Raw genomic sequence first — 13489 nt, forward strand, 5'->3', positions numbered from 1 at the left:
TCGACGACACAAGTTTAAAAAATATATATATGTATAATATTCCAATCTGCATGGATTAGTAAAGATAGCACCTATTTGACCATTTGCTTAGAAAGATTCAGATGTGAGAACATCAATGTTCGCTTTCCCTGCTGACCACAGCCTGATCTGTGCTACATCCCTGTGTTTGATGGTCAAAAAAGAAATATTTATTTGTTTAGGGTTTATCAAACCAGCAGTATTTGGTCTCATGACTCTATTACTTGTTTATTTTATTCATATTTAGCATTTATGTTATTGATTAAGCGAGGTAAAAGTAAAAAAAATATATTTATATACTATTGATCTTCCATTTAATCTTATTGCGGTACAAGCACACGCTTTATTACAGGACTTTGTTCTTGTCAGTACTTCATAAAACAGAATAATTAAGTGTTTTATATTGTAATCATTTTTTTAACCAAGGCAATTGCTGACCTATGCCTAATGGGTAAGTCCACCTCTGAGTAGAGTATGACACAGCTGGGAAGGGCTCTTAGCCAATCAGATTCAAGAACCAGAAATATATATATATATATATATATATATATATATATATATATATATATTTATAAAACGGGCAGTTCTGGTTCTTCATTCTGATTGGTTGAAACGCGTTCTAAGCCGTGATAAAATACACCGGTAACCTCAGGGTTCAGACCACATTACATAAGTATCACTGCGCCACTGTTGCTGCCTACTGATTTATGAAAATAAACAACAGTGTCTTTAATCATATTTTTAATTTGTCTACAATTGCACAATTAATGGCGATATCCAGACAACTGTCAATAAATATTGTTGCGTCACCTCGTCGATAAAGAGAAAACGTTGTCTGAGGAGTTTATAAGTCAAGTTCATACGTCCGCTATTATCCACTGGGTGGCGATCTTACCCAACTTAAACACTGAAGCATTCACTCAACACTGAAAACACAGCGTGCAAGTTTTGATGGCTTTGAATCTAATCTTTCATAAGTTCTTCACAAAAATGGAATTATCTCCGCTTTTAGCTAAAACATTTGAGAGGTGATACGAGAACAAATGAAGGTAGGATGAAACGTTTTTTTGTTTGAAAGCGGATGGTCAGTTGCACGATATAAATGTTAATGTATAAATTAGATGAATGTTGATTTATAAAATAAACACCACAGTCTTAAATCATATTTTCATTGTGTCTTTGCTGCATCTCTGTTGGTTGTAAACTGCGCTCTGTTTCAGTCACACTTGATTCTGAGGAACTACTTTGTTTGGCGGAAGAGTAATATTTGTACTAATATAATTACAACTTATTTGTGTTTTATTTTATAAAATCCCTCTAACGTTATGCATATGAAGTAACCGTTTTATAAACGCAATAAACCCCCTCGAAGCAGTGGGGTTACAGTGCCTTTTATAACAGCTGTAACCAACCTGACCTGGCCGGTATTTAAATATATAAGTTAAATGCCACAGACGGTAATAGCAATGATCACTTTTACAAGCAGTTTTATTTATAATACAAAACTTCTAATTCCACATAACATGATAAAATATTTAAAATACTATGGCAAACCTCATGATGTAGAAAAATATTTATACTCTCATGACAAAATCACAGGGCTCCTTAAAAGGCACCACTGGAATTGTGAAGGATATACAACCACTGCAATGCAACCCCACTTCAACACAGCAATCACAGCACACAATAAAAGGTGCCACGTCACAAGAATATCCCACCACCGCACCAGTGCCAGTCGCACCCACAAGGGAAGCCCCTGTGCTGCCGAGAGTCAGAAAGGATGAAAACTACAAAAAGAGGAAACAAAATTAATCATACATTTCACAAAAATAAAATAAAAATAATAATGAATAAAAACACTCAAATCATTACACAAATACTAATAATAAATCATAAATCACTTATATAATGAGAAAGGGGAAATTCACCACAAAAATCAAAATATAAAATAGTAACAATAGTCGTGCTTGACCTGTAAAACAAACGCTAAATATGAATTCCTTAAATCAACCCTTAAATTAAATTAGGAGGTTTTACCAAATTAAGAAAATACCTTAAAAATATATCTGGATCTATGAAAGACAGAATTAAAACCAACCGGTTGTTTCTTCTATTAAAAAGGAACCTACAAAACAACCTTAATGAGCAAAAACTTCTTTTAGCATATAAACAGAAAGACTTATTAATACTCATTACCTCTAACAAGCATTTCGCTCATACATCACTCATACTCTTTGAAGACTCTGTCGTCAGGCCAATCACCATTAACACGCACGGTTTTCTGAAAGATGACAACATCATAAAACACTTTTCTTTCTACCCCTTTAACCTACTAATTTCTTTATAAATTCTCATTACCTTAACAATAAAATCCGTATATGAAGATGCCTTATACCCGCATTAAATTAAATGAACAGTAACCTATAAACACAGAAACAATTCTAAACATAAGCGATCAACTACTTGGCATTAATTAGCTGGCATACTTAAAATATACCCTTCCATAGTCATAGAGACCCATTACCTGAAGATCGACAAGCTTGTTTGTAGACCCGACAAATGAGGTGAAAGCAATCCACACTACTATGAGTCTATTTATAGTACCTACAGACAGCGTGAAGCACAAATCACTTAGTAAGCAAATACTTGTATACATCATCAATGCATAAATGAAACGAGAGCGTGTTATGCTACTGCACACCCCATATAATTACACAAGCAAACACAATCAAGCACAAATACCTTATAATAATGTTTGCTTGTTGGCAGAATCAATGAATGAAAGAGGAGGACACGCTATGCTACCGTGCGTCTATTTATAGTGCGTGCTGACGTAAACATTACGCTACTGCATAGCCTTATGGGAAATGCAGTCTCGAACTCATATCACCCCGTTACAATCCACCCCCTCAAAAGAAAACGACGTCCCGTCGATAAACCTAGGTTTCACACCCATGGTCTAAACAAACAACTTTGGGGATTGTTGGATGGCCTTGTCACAGGGAGAGCTCTTTGATCATTAGTACAAACAGACTGGGGAAGATGATATGGGTTCCGATGACATCCTGCAGTAGATCTCTGGGTACGTCTTAATCCACGATTACACTCTGGAGGTGGTAATACAACACTTGGAGATCTAGATAAAGAACTTTCTACACTTTCGTCCTGCAACCCTACCTCATCCATTGACTCGGATATAATCAATACAGACTCTGTGTTTGAATCAAGTTCTTCATCTCTCATATTCAGAGGTAGCCCTGGATCACAAGAACTAGGAACAGGACGCAACTCACATCGATGTATTCTTTTAACTGAACCAGTACCATCAGCTGGACATACAGAATACACTGGACCATCTGAACCCTGAACAACCCTATAAAGTGTTGGATCCCACACATCCTGAATCTTATTTCTCCCTCTAACCTTATGGGACCTTCGATACACTAACTGACCCTCTTGCAAAGAGTCATGATGCACCTTCTCATTATTTGATCGAGCACGTTGAGCTGCTGCGGCTTTCAAGCGGGCCCTAGCGCTGTTGAATATTTGTTCCACATTCTCTCTATGTTGAACTATCCATGGTTCTCCACTAGGCTCCAGATTATCTTGGCCTAAAATAAAATCAATTGGTAGCTGGGGTTCCTCCCCAAACATAAGAACATAAGGAGAATAGCCTGTAGACTGATGCTCTGTAGTGTTGTAAGCAAACACCACTTGTGAAAGAAACTCTGGCCAATGATATTTCTTTTCAACAGGAAGTGTTCGCAATAAATCATGCATCGTTCTATTAAATCTCTCACATTGACCATTGCCTTGAGGCCTATATGGTGTTGTACGAGTTTTAACAATGCCATAGATTCTGCACAATTCTTGAATAATTTTACTCTCAAAGCATCGGCCCTGATCGGAATGAATTTGCCTCGGTAACCCAAACAAATGAAACCAATGCTCAACCAACACTCGTGCTACAGTCTGCGCCGTTTGATCTTTTGTTGGTATAGCTTGAGTAAATTTTGAGAAAACATCAGTCATGACCAACACATTCTCAGTTCCATTGGATGATGGTTCCAACAATGTGAAGTCAATGGCCAAGATGTCCAATGGCCTTTCTGCTGTAAGGTGACCCATGAAACTTCGAACTTTCGGTCGAACTTCTTTTGCTAAAATACAGCGCTCACATTGCTTGCACCAATTCTCAATAAACTTGTACATCCCAGGCCAGTAACATCGTGTTCTGACTAAGCTAGCGGTCCGCTCCACCCCCTGATGGCCGTGATCATCATGCAGGCTACCTAACACTTCTTCCCTTAAACACTGAGGTAACACTACTTGACGAAACTCCTTATGTCCACCTGGGGCCTGAAACCGTCTATACAACACACCATCAACCTTCATTAGCCTTTGCCACTGGCGAACTAACTCAGTCACTGCAGAAGGTTCAAAACTCCTCTCCTGTTGTGTTGGGGGCTTCTGACGCTCCCAATAGACCAAAAACCGACCGATGACTGGATCTAATTCCTGAAATTCCCTTAAACTGGTCTTAGATTGGAGGGGAAGAGCAGAAATAGTGTCAATGGTCAATATAGACTTTTGAGTGGTGACACATTGTCTTACCATCTCTGGAATAGGTGTGGTCACTGAAATCTCAGCCATTGAAGCTGTATATTGTCTGGACAATGCATCAGCATTGCCATTATATCGGCCAGGCTTATACTTCACCTCCAAATCAAAGTCAGAAAGCTGTCCAACCCAACGCTGCTCCAATGCTCCAAGTTTAGCTGTCTGATAATGGCTTAAAGGATTATTATCAGTGTAAACAATACACTTATGCCCAATCAAGTAGTCTCTAAATTTGTCAGCTACGGCCCATTTTAGAGCAAGAAATTCCAATTTCATTGAACTATAGTTCTGCATATTGCGCTCAGATGGCCGTAAACCTCGACTTGCGAAGGCAATAGGTCTAAGCTTGCCCTGATAGTCTTGTGACAAAACTGCTCCCAATCCTTGATGGCTTGCATCCACTTCCAAAACAAAAGGTCTACTAAAATCTGCATAAGCCAGGATGGGAGCACTTGTTAACAGCCCTTTTAATGTTTGGAAGGCATACTCACAATCTTCAGTCCAGCTGTTCTTTAGACACATCTTTGATGACTTGCCTTTTCGATTAGAGGCAACTTCTGCAACTAAGCGATTCAAGGCACCTGCAACACTAGAAAAACCCTTAATAAACCGCCGGTAATAACTAGCAAATCCTAGAAACGATCGGAGCTCCTGAACATTCTCCGGTCGTCTCCAGTTTACCACAGTTGCCACCTTATCGGGATCAGTTCCTACACCTGCAGCAGAAACAACATGACCCAAATAATGGACTTCAGGGCGAAAGAAACAACACTTACTAAGTTTAATCTTGAGATTCTGTTGTCTTAAACGATGTAGGACTAATTCAAGACGTTGCAAGTGTTGATCTATAGAGGATGAAAAAATGATCACGTCATCCAAATATAACAACAAGGATTGAAAACTCTGATCACCAAAAATCCTCTCCATTAATCGCTGAAAAGTGCTTGGAGCATTACACAATCCAAATGGCATCCTATTAAACTCAAACAAACCAAAAGGTGTACAAAAAGCAGTCTTAGGCTTATCCCCTTCTGCTACCGGAACTTGATTGTAGCCACTGGCCAAGTCAAGTGTCGAGAACCATTTTGCACCAGTCAACGCATCCAAAGATTCCTCTATCCTAGGTAAAGGAAACGCATCTTTACGAGTTTTAGCGTTCAACTGTCGATAATCAACACACATTCGTAAGGAGCCATCTTTCTTTTTAACTAACACTATGGGGGATGCGTAAGGACTGCAACTCTCCCTAATGACTTGGCCATCCAACAGCTGCTTAATATGAGCTTTGGCAGCCTCAAACTGGCTCGGCGGAAGTCTACGGTAGCGTTGGCGCACTGGAATATCATCCGTCAAGGGTATGTGATGCTCAATTAATGAAGTACATCCAAGATCGCCATCGTTTTTTGAAAAAACATCACTATACCGGGCTAAGAGATCCTTAACTAACCCTTGTTCGGATTCCGAAAGCCCTGGTAATTCCAAGTCAATGTCAGATTCTGCAGTAGAAACGGACATTTGAGATTGAACTATGACCGTATGTGTGTTACCTACTTTTTCAAAACAGAAACCCTGACATTGCGAAGGAATTAGTTCCGCCCTGACCAATGTTCCCAATCTAGTTTTTGGTTGCAAACTGACAGAGACAGTACTAATATTTATTACAGGGATCAGTGCCAAACCTTGATTTAACTGAACCAAAGCAGGGGAAATCAAAATCCCTGGTGGTAACCCATTACTTCCTGATTCCTGTGGTTCCAATAATGCAACTGTATTTTTGCAACCAAAACCTTTCGGACAAGAGGTCGGTACTAACCTTAACGTGCCTGCCGGAATCTGCAGTGGATAATCAGACTGCACTCGTACATGACCCACAAAGCCGGCTGTATGGGTGTTCTCGGCTCTCTGACACTCCAATAAGGCATCCTTCCATCCTGGCTCAGCTTGTTTAACTAAAGGTGCTGAAAACAATGCTGCGCCATGCTGTTCAAACAATTCACTATAACATTGGCCAATAACATTCATTCCCAGCAATCCTGGAGTGAGCACCCTCCCTTGATGCAAAACAGTGTCAACAGAATCTTTAACTACCAAAACACCTCTTTTCAAAATAGTTTGTCCCAACACTAACATATCTGTCTCAAAATACCCAACATATGGGATTTCTAGACCATTTGCTGCTTTCAACTGAAGCCAACTACATTCTTTAAGAACCTCTTCACCTAATGATTTAAAATGGCTATTAAAGAATGATTCAGTTATCGTAGTTACCATTGAACCAGTGTCCAAGAGGCAGGGAACGGTGACTTTCCCCATCTGAACAGTTACTGTTGGACACTGGCCAACCAAACGTTGTAAAACAGAAGGACATGCTGACATCGATGACTTTGAGCCATTACTACCCTCTTCTGTTGTGTGGCTCATAACAACAGAGGGTACTAGTTTAAAGGCTCTTCAGTTGAAACTTCACTGATATCAACTGTTAGTGGTCTAGAACTAACATCAATAGGCCAAGGCTGACGACAATATCTGGCAATATGGCCAAGCTTATTACAGCGCAAGCATCTTCGAGTGTTCACTCTAGGAGAAGAAGGGGGATTATCAGAGGTAGGCTTAAGTTCGTTAAGGCACTTAGTAATAGCGTCTATCTGTTTTTGCTGACTCTTAAGCATATCTTTAATTTCATTGAATTCAGTAGACTCCCCAAACCTATTTATTTTCTTGTCAAACTGAACTACTCTACCTTGAGTCTTATTACACCATGATTGTGGTACTAACGTAACAGTCGCTATTTCTCCTTCCTCCACCCACCTAATTGCTTCACCTCTTACATCTAGTAAGGAACAAGAAGGCTTTTGCCTCACAAATCGTCTGAGTTCACGTCGTAAAGTAACATCCCTTACATGCTCCACAAATTGATCTCGAAGCACCTGGTCATCATTAGGAACACTGTTAGGATTACTACTTAAGACTGCATCCATTAATGACATTAAGGAATGGGAAAACTCCATAAGAGACTCTCCTTCCTGTTGTTTTCTCTCAAAAAATTTCTGCTGTAACTGCACAAAAGTTTGTTTACCATGATACATATCTTTTAAAACATAAAAAATAAGTTCTGGTCTCTCCCTCTGAGCAGCAGGACGGAGCTTTACCTCCATCCTTGCTTCCCCTCCTAAATGATCCAGTATAAACAATACTTGTTCCCTATCTGACCAACCTCTACCCTCGATACACATAGTAGCTTCCTCAATCCACTCCTCCACAGTCACGGATGATGAATCTGAATGTCCATAAAAACGTGGGCACTTTCTCTCTCTAGGAACATACAGCGCCCTGTGAAGAGACATTGGAGGAGTATTAGGGTTTGAGGAGGATGAATTTACAACATGTCCGCTGGATGGTAATGCTTGACTCCTCAATTGATCATTCAATGTTTGCAAACTACGCAGCTGTTCACGCAGGTCCGTTAATTCTTGCTGCAAATCTTCAGACATGCTGGAAAAGAGTTCAAAGAGAAGTCAAGATAATTCAGGAGGAGGCGGCTTCTAAGGGAATCAAGACAGCTATCTTCTTGCACGACTATTGCTACTAGTACATGTACCTGTTACTTACCAACAATATGTGGTGATCCCCCAAAAAACAATTAGAGAATTAAATAAAAGGAAAAAAAAGAGAAGAAAAAAAAAATCCTGTCCGACTACGCCAATTGTAACCAACCTGACCTGGCCGGTATTTAAATATATAAGTTAAATGCCACAGACGGTAATAGCAATGATCACTTTTACAAGCAGTTTTATTTATAATACAAAACTTCTAATTCCACATAACATGATAAAATATTTAAAATACTATGGCAAACCTCATGATGTAGAAAAATATTTATACTCTCATGACAAAATCACAGGGCTCCTTAAAAGGCACCACTGGAATTGTGAAGGATATACAACCACTGCAATGCAACCCCACTTCAACACAGCAATCACAGCACACAATAAAAGGTGCCACGTCACAAGAATATCCCACCACCGCACCAGTGCCAGTCGCACCCACAAGGGAAGCCCCTGTGCTGCCGAGAGTCAGAAAGGATGAAAACTACAAAAAGAGGAAACAAAATTAATCATACATTTCACAAAAATAAAATAAAAATAATAATGAATAAAAACACTCAAATCATTACACAAATACTAATAATAAATCATAAATCACTTATATAATGAGAAAGGGGAAATTCACCACAAAAATCAAAATAGTCGTGCTTGACCTGTAAAACAAACGCTAAATATGAATTCCTTAAATCAACCCTTAAATTAAATTAGGAGGTTTTACCAAATTAAGAAAATACCTTAAAAATATATCTGGATCTATGAAAGACAGAATTAAAACCAACCGGTTGTTTCTTCTATTAAAAAGGAACCTACAAAACAACCTTAATGAGCAAAAACTTCTTTTAGTATTTAAACAGAAAGACTTATTAATACTCATTACCTCTAACAAGCATTTCGCTCATACATCACTCATACTCTTTGAAGACTCTGTCGTCAGGCCAATCACCATTAACACGCACGGTTTTCTGAAAGATGACAACATCATAAAACACTTTTCTTTCTACCCCTTTAACCTACTAATTTCTTTATAAATTCTCATTACCTTAACAATAAAATCCGTATATGAAGATGCCTTATACCCGCATTAAATTAAATGAACAGTAACCTATAAACACAGAAACAATTCTAAACATAAGCGATCAACTACTTGGCATTAATTAGCTGGCATACTTAAAATATACCCTTCCATAGTCATAGAGACCCATTACCTGAAGATCGACAAGCTTGTTTGTAGACCCGACAAATGAGGTGAAAGCAATCCACACTACTATGAGTCTATTTATAGTACCTACAGACAGCGTGAAGCACAAATCACTTAGTAAGCAAATACTTGTATACATCATCAATGCATAAATGAAACGAGAGCGTGTTATGCTACTGCACACCCCATATAATTACACAAGCAAACACAATCAAGCACAAATACCTTATAATAATGTTTGCTTGTTGGCAGAATCAATGAATGAAAGAGGAGGACACGCTATGCTACCGTGCGTCTATTTATAGTGCGTGCTGACGTAAACATTACGCTACTGCATAGCCTTATGGGAAATGCAGTCTCGAACTCATATCACCCCGTTACACAGCTAAGGGGGTTTTAGGCACTCCGCTTCGCGTCGTGCCTAACAACGCCCCTTAGCTGTTATAAAATGCACTGGTAACCCACTGTTTCTTGGGGTTTATTGCTTTAATATATACCTTCGTGTTTTTCTCATCTCAATAACTATAAACTGAACTTATTGGAAGATTTAATTTTTTTCTTATACTAAACGAAATGAATCATGTTACAGTGTCTATATATGTGTTTTTGTAATGTGATAAGCCCCAAATTCACTACTAGTAAATAACCTGCCAATGTGCAACACTGCTTGTTTGTAATTTCCTTTACTATGAACAGTTTCATATACTTTATGTACAAATAGATACAGTATATATATATATATATATATACCAAGTCAAGAATCGCGGTTCCGATACTTTTCGATGCTTTTCATGAAAAGGGAGAAACGCTCTCAAATCTCATTGCTGTGCTTTATTTTAAAACCAGGACAACATTCTAATAATAATATAATACACTAATAAATGAACATATGAACAGCAGATATATTAAACATTTGAACAAAATATGAAAAACATCTCTATATGCAGTGGTTATAGTGATAACTGCTAACATTCACTTAACCAGAACATTACCATAATTAATAGGAAATAATGAGCCTAAATAATAACCATATGTTATTTAAGCTGTGATATATGGATTAATATAGGCTAATGTTTCCTGTACTTCAATGTCTGATTTATCTGTGGTATACTTTATATTTGAGTCCATAATTTCTTACAATGCTTTTCACAAATGAAATACACCTCTTTGGGTAGGTCTGTGCTCTTTAAATGCTTTAATATAATAACCTAATATAAATAAATCACTGACAAACATGCTCTGATTATAATCATATAGCCTATACTGTAGATCATTTTAGCTGATGTTTTGTATGCTTTACTTTAGCAGCTTGCAAGTTATTAATGTTATTTATGAAAGTTGCGTTTTCAGAGATGTTGAATTAGCCGTTTACTAATTACTCCATTCTTTTTGAGGAGTTTAAAAAAATCATTGAGTGCATGTCGAGTATTCATTAAAATAGCGGAGATACGGTTTAATGAAACAAACTGAAAGAAAATGACAACAGTATATAAGAAGCATATACGAGCTCTGCTGCCTATCGCTCGCGCACCGTGCACATCTCTTTATGACGCACGCGCGATCACCGGAAGCTCCCGCTGATGACCAAAGCGCGAAAATAAACAAAGCTTGAAGGCAAGAGAACGAATCCTGTTGAATTTCAGAGACTGAGTTGCAGCGGGCAGTATCACTAAGTGCACGCACATGCAGCCATCTCACTGTTGTGTTTGTCACATGACAGCTGCAGTTTTGGCTGCGTGTGTGAGGAGAAAAAACACAGACGTCCACAGGGAGGCAATGGAAACGTGCGTTGCACGCACAAACATGAAATGTGTCACTTACAAATCTGGGACGCGTTCATTCTTAAAAGTATCGATACTAATACATCTAGGAACCGTGCCGTTATTTATTTCCGAGAATCGCGGTACTTTTGAAGTATCGATGCATCGTGCAACACTAATATATATATATATTAGTAATCAGTGTACTTTGGAAGCAGAATGACTTGACTCATGATCTCATTATGATCTTAAACTTCACACCACGTGCATCTTGTGACATCTCATAACATGAGAGGGAGACTTTTAATCCATCATAATTTTTGTTTTACAGTTTATTTAGCATGTTTCTCTTTTTTCTTGAAATGATTATGTGGAATAATGAAAAGCTAAAGCATGGGAGCAAGTTTAAACTCTAGGACTAACTGTCTAACAAGTATGATCAGATATAAGTGCCATTATAGGTAACATTTACTTAAACATGATCCAGATATGAAGAAATTGTTTTTTGTGATATAGTTTAAATGTAAAAACAACCTGTACATTTTACATGACTAAATTGTGACTACACAATGCACAAGATTTGCTTTATAAATGCTTTTATTGATTTGAGAAGTTTTCAGAAAGGTTCAGTAATTTATAAAGATAATTTCAGAGATATTTAAAAGATTTTTAAGACAAGATCAGAAAAATGTATAGGCATGCAGTACAATCATAGTACTTTTAAGATTGATTTCTCATGATCACAGAGGTTTGGCACAAATGTAGCTATATCTGACTGAACAGGGCTGATCATTCCAGCAACGGTCAGCTGTGGGATAAGATGAAAGTAAAATCAGTACTGAATATTACTGTAGAAGTAAATACTTATGTAAATGTGATATTTTAGTTTTTTCTTTTTAATAAATTTACAGACGTTTCTAAAAAAAAAGTTAAAGGCATCTCAGTGTAGCGAATGCTTTCTGACAACTAAACTAGCTTATTTAATAAATGCATTAAATTGTAAGATTTAAATAAAAACAATAATGATAGGAGATCATTCTTACTAGTATAGTTAATCTCCAGGCAGTTCTCATTGCCCTGAAAATTGTCAGGTTGTCCAGAGCACCAGTTGGTAAAGTCAAATTGAGATCCATCAGTCCACAGCCATTGTCCTTCCTAATGAGTGAGAAGATTCAGTAGAAAGAGTTTACTAATATATTCACACTCCATTAATGATATAATTAAATCATTTATATTGTAATTATAAAATTGGTTTTATATTAAAAGCATTCATTTAAGACTAGCGAGTATGCATTTCAGAGCAAAATTATTTACCACTGCAGCATCATGGCCACCAATCCAAGCACGTGTGGAAGCAGGCACAATCAGACTCAGGAGAAAGTTGTTTTCCACTTTATTGCGCACAGATGCAAGATTTGCATCAACAGATTGGCAGTTTTTCTAAAGAGAGAGACAGATTATTTTAGTGAAAATATCAAATCTAATCTGTTTATCTTGTATCATGACAGGACATTGAGTATCCATGAACAATTTCTGAATAACTGAATAACAGTACCTCAGCTGTGGCCCAGTTAACTGACTGAGAGAAGAATTTGTAGCATTGCACACCAAAAGGTGTCCATCCATATGGGCAGTCTTCTTTAGCTATACAGTGAATAAAATATCAGTAATATAAAGTCACATTATCAGTTTTATGTTTCTGTGTAGAAGTGCTTTAAATGTTCCTCCTGTTATTCTAAAGTTATCTAAGTTACACTCCTTTATGGGAACATGTAATGGTAATTTTATGGGAATTTAATCTGGAATATTTGTTACAGGGTTTGGTAAATCTCGTAAATGTCTTGGTTACCTGCTGCATTTCCAACAGAAAAGACCAAGAAAAGAAGCACAAGAGCTCTCATGACTGCCATGATGAATCTGAAAATGAATTAACACGAAAAGTGACACATCTGCACTCATATGTACACTGCTGAAGTTAATGTTATAAAAACTCACCTTTTGTCTAATCTTTACTTTCAGGACTTCAGTGTAGATTGTGTGATGGTCAATGAGGAGTCCTATCTTTTATACTTTACTTCACAGCGAGGAACTCAATAACAAATGATTGAAGATAAGAAAGGTAAATCTGAATATCCTGAACTTTTATGTATTTAATGAAATGTGATGGTTATCCAAAAAAAACAAACAAAAAAAAAAAAAACACATCCTGGTCTGATGCATGAACATTTTTCTGTTTGATCACTTATGCCATGTTTAATGTATTTTAAAATAACTTGGGCTTAACATTA

The 13489-nt window shown here is 37.4% G+C and overlaps 1 protein-coding gene and 1 long non-coding RNA gene across 5 annotated transcripts; both read right to left on the reverse strand.

Moving 5' to 3' along the window:
- Positions 1-1426: 1426 nt before the first annotated feature.
- LOC135779091 (uncharacterized) lies at positions 1427-9817 on the reverse strand. 4 transcript variants are annotated; one of them, XR_010544689.1, is made up of 6 exons: positions 9667-9817; positions 9449-9528; positions 9283-9345; positions 9121-9205; positions 8495-8727; positions 1427-1805 (listed from the first exon to the last, which is right to left on the reverse strand). It is a non-coding gene; the product is annotated as an uncharacterized lncRNA (long non-coding RNA). The 4 variants fall into 4 exon arrangements; XR_012336667.1 differs by lacking the exon at positions 9283-9345; XR_012336668.1 differs by lacking the exons at positions 8495-8727; positions 9121-9205; positions 9283-9345; positions 9449-9528; positions 9667-9817 and adding exons at positions 2215-2299; positions 2377-2439; positions 2543-2622; positions 2761-4003.
- Positions 9818-11789: 1972 nt separating this feature from the next.
- On the reverse strand, positions 11790-13118 carry LOC135779100 (galactose-specific lectin nattectin-like). The gene is made up of 5 exons (XM_065289756.2): positions 13051-13118; positions 12757-12845; positions 12516-12641; positions 12245-12356; positions 11790-12009 (listed from the first exon to the last, which is right to left on the reverse strand). Exons 1-5 carry the CDS (start codon positions 13109-13111, stop codon positions 11942-11944), a joined length of 456 nt encoding a protein of 151 aa, XP_065145828.1. The 5' UTR covers positions 13112-13118; the 3' UTR covers positions 11790-11941.
- Positions 13119-13489: the final 371 nt, after the last annotated feature.

The sequence above is a fragment of the Paramisgurnus dabryanus genome, chromosome 1, assembly GCF_030506205.2.
Source record: "Paramisgurnus dabryanus chromosome 1, PD_genome_1.1, whole genome shotgun sequence".
Classification (NCBI taxonomy): Eukaryota; Metazoa; Chordata; class Actinopteri; order Cypriniformes; family Cobitidae; genus Paramisgurnus; species Paramisgurnus dabryanus.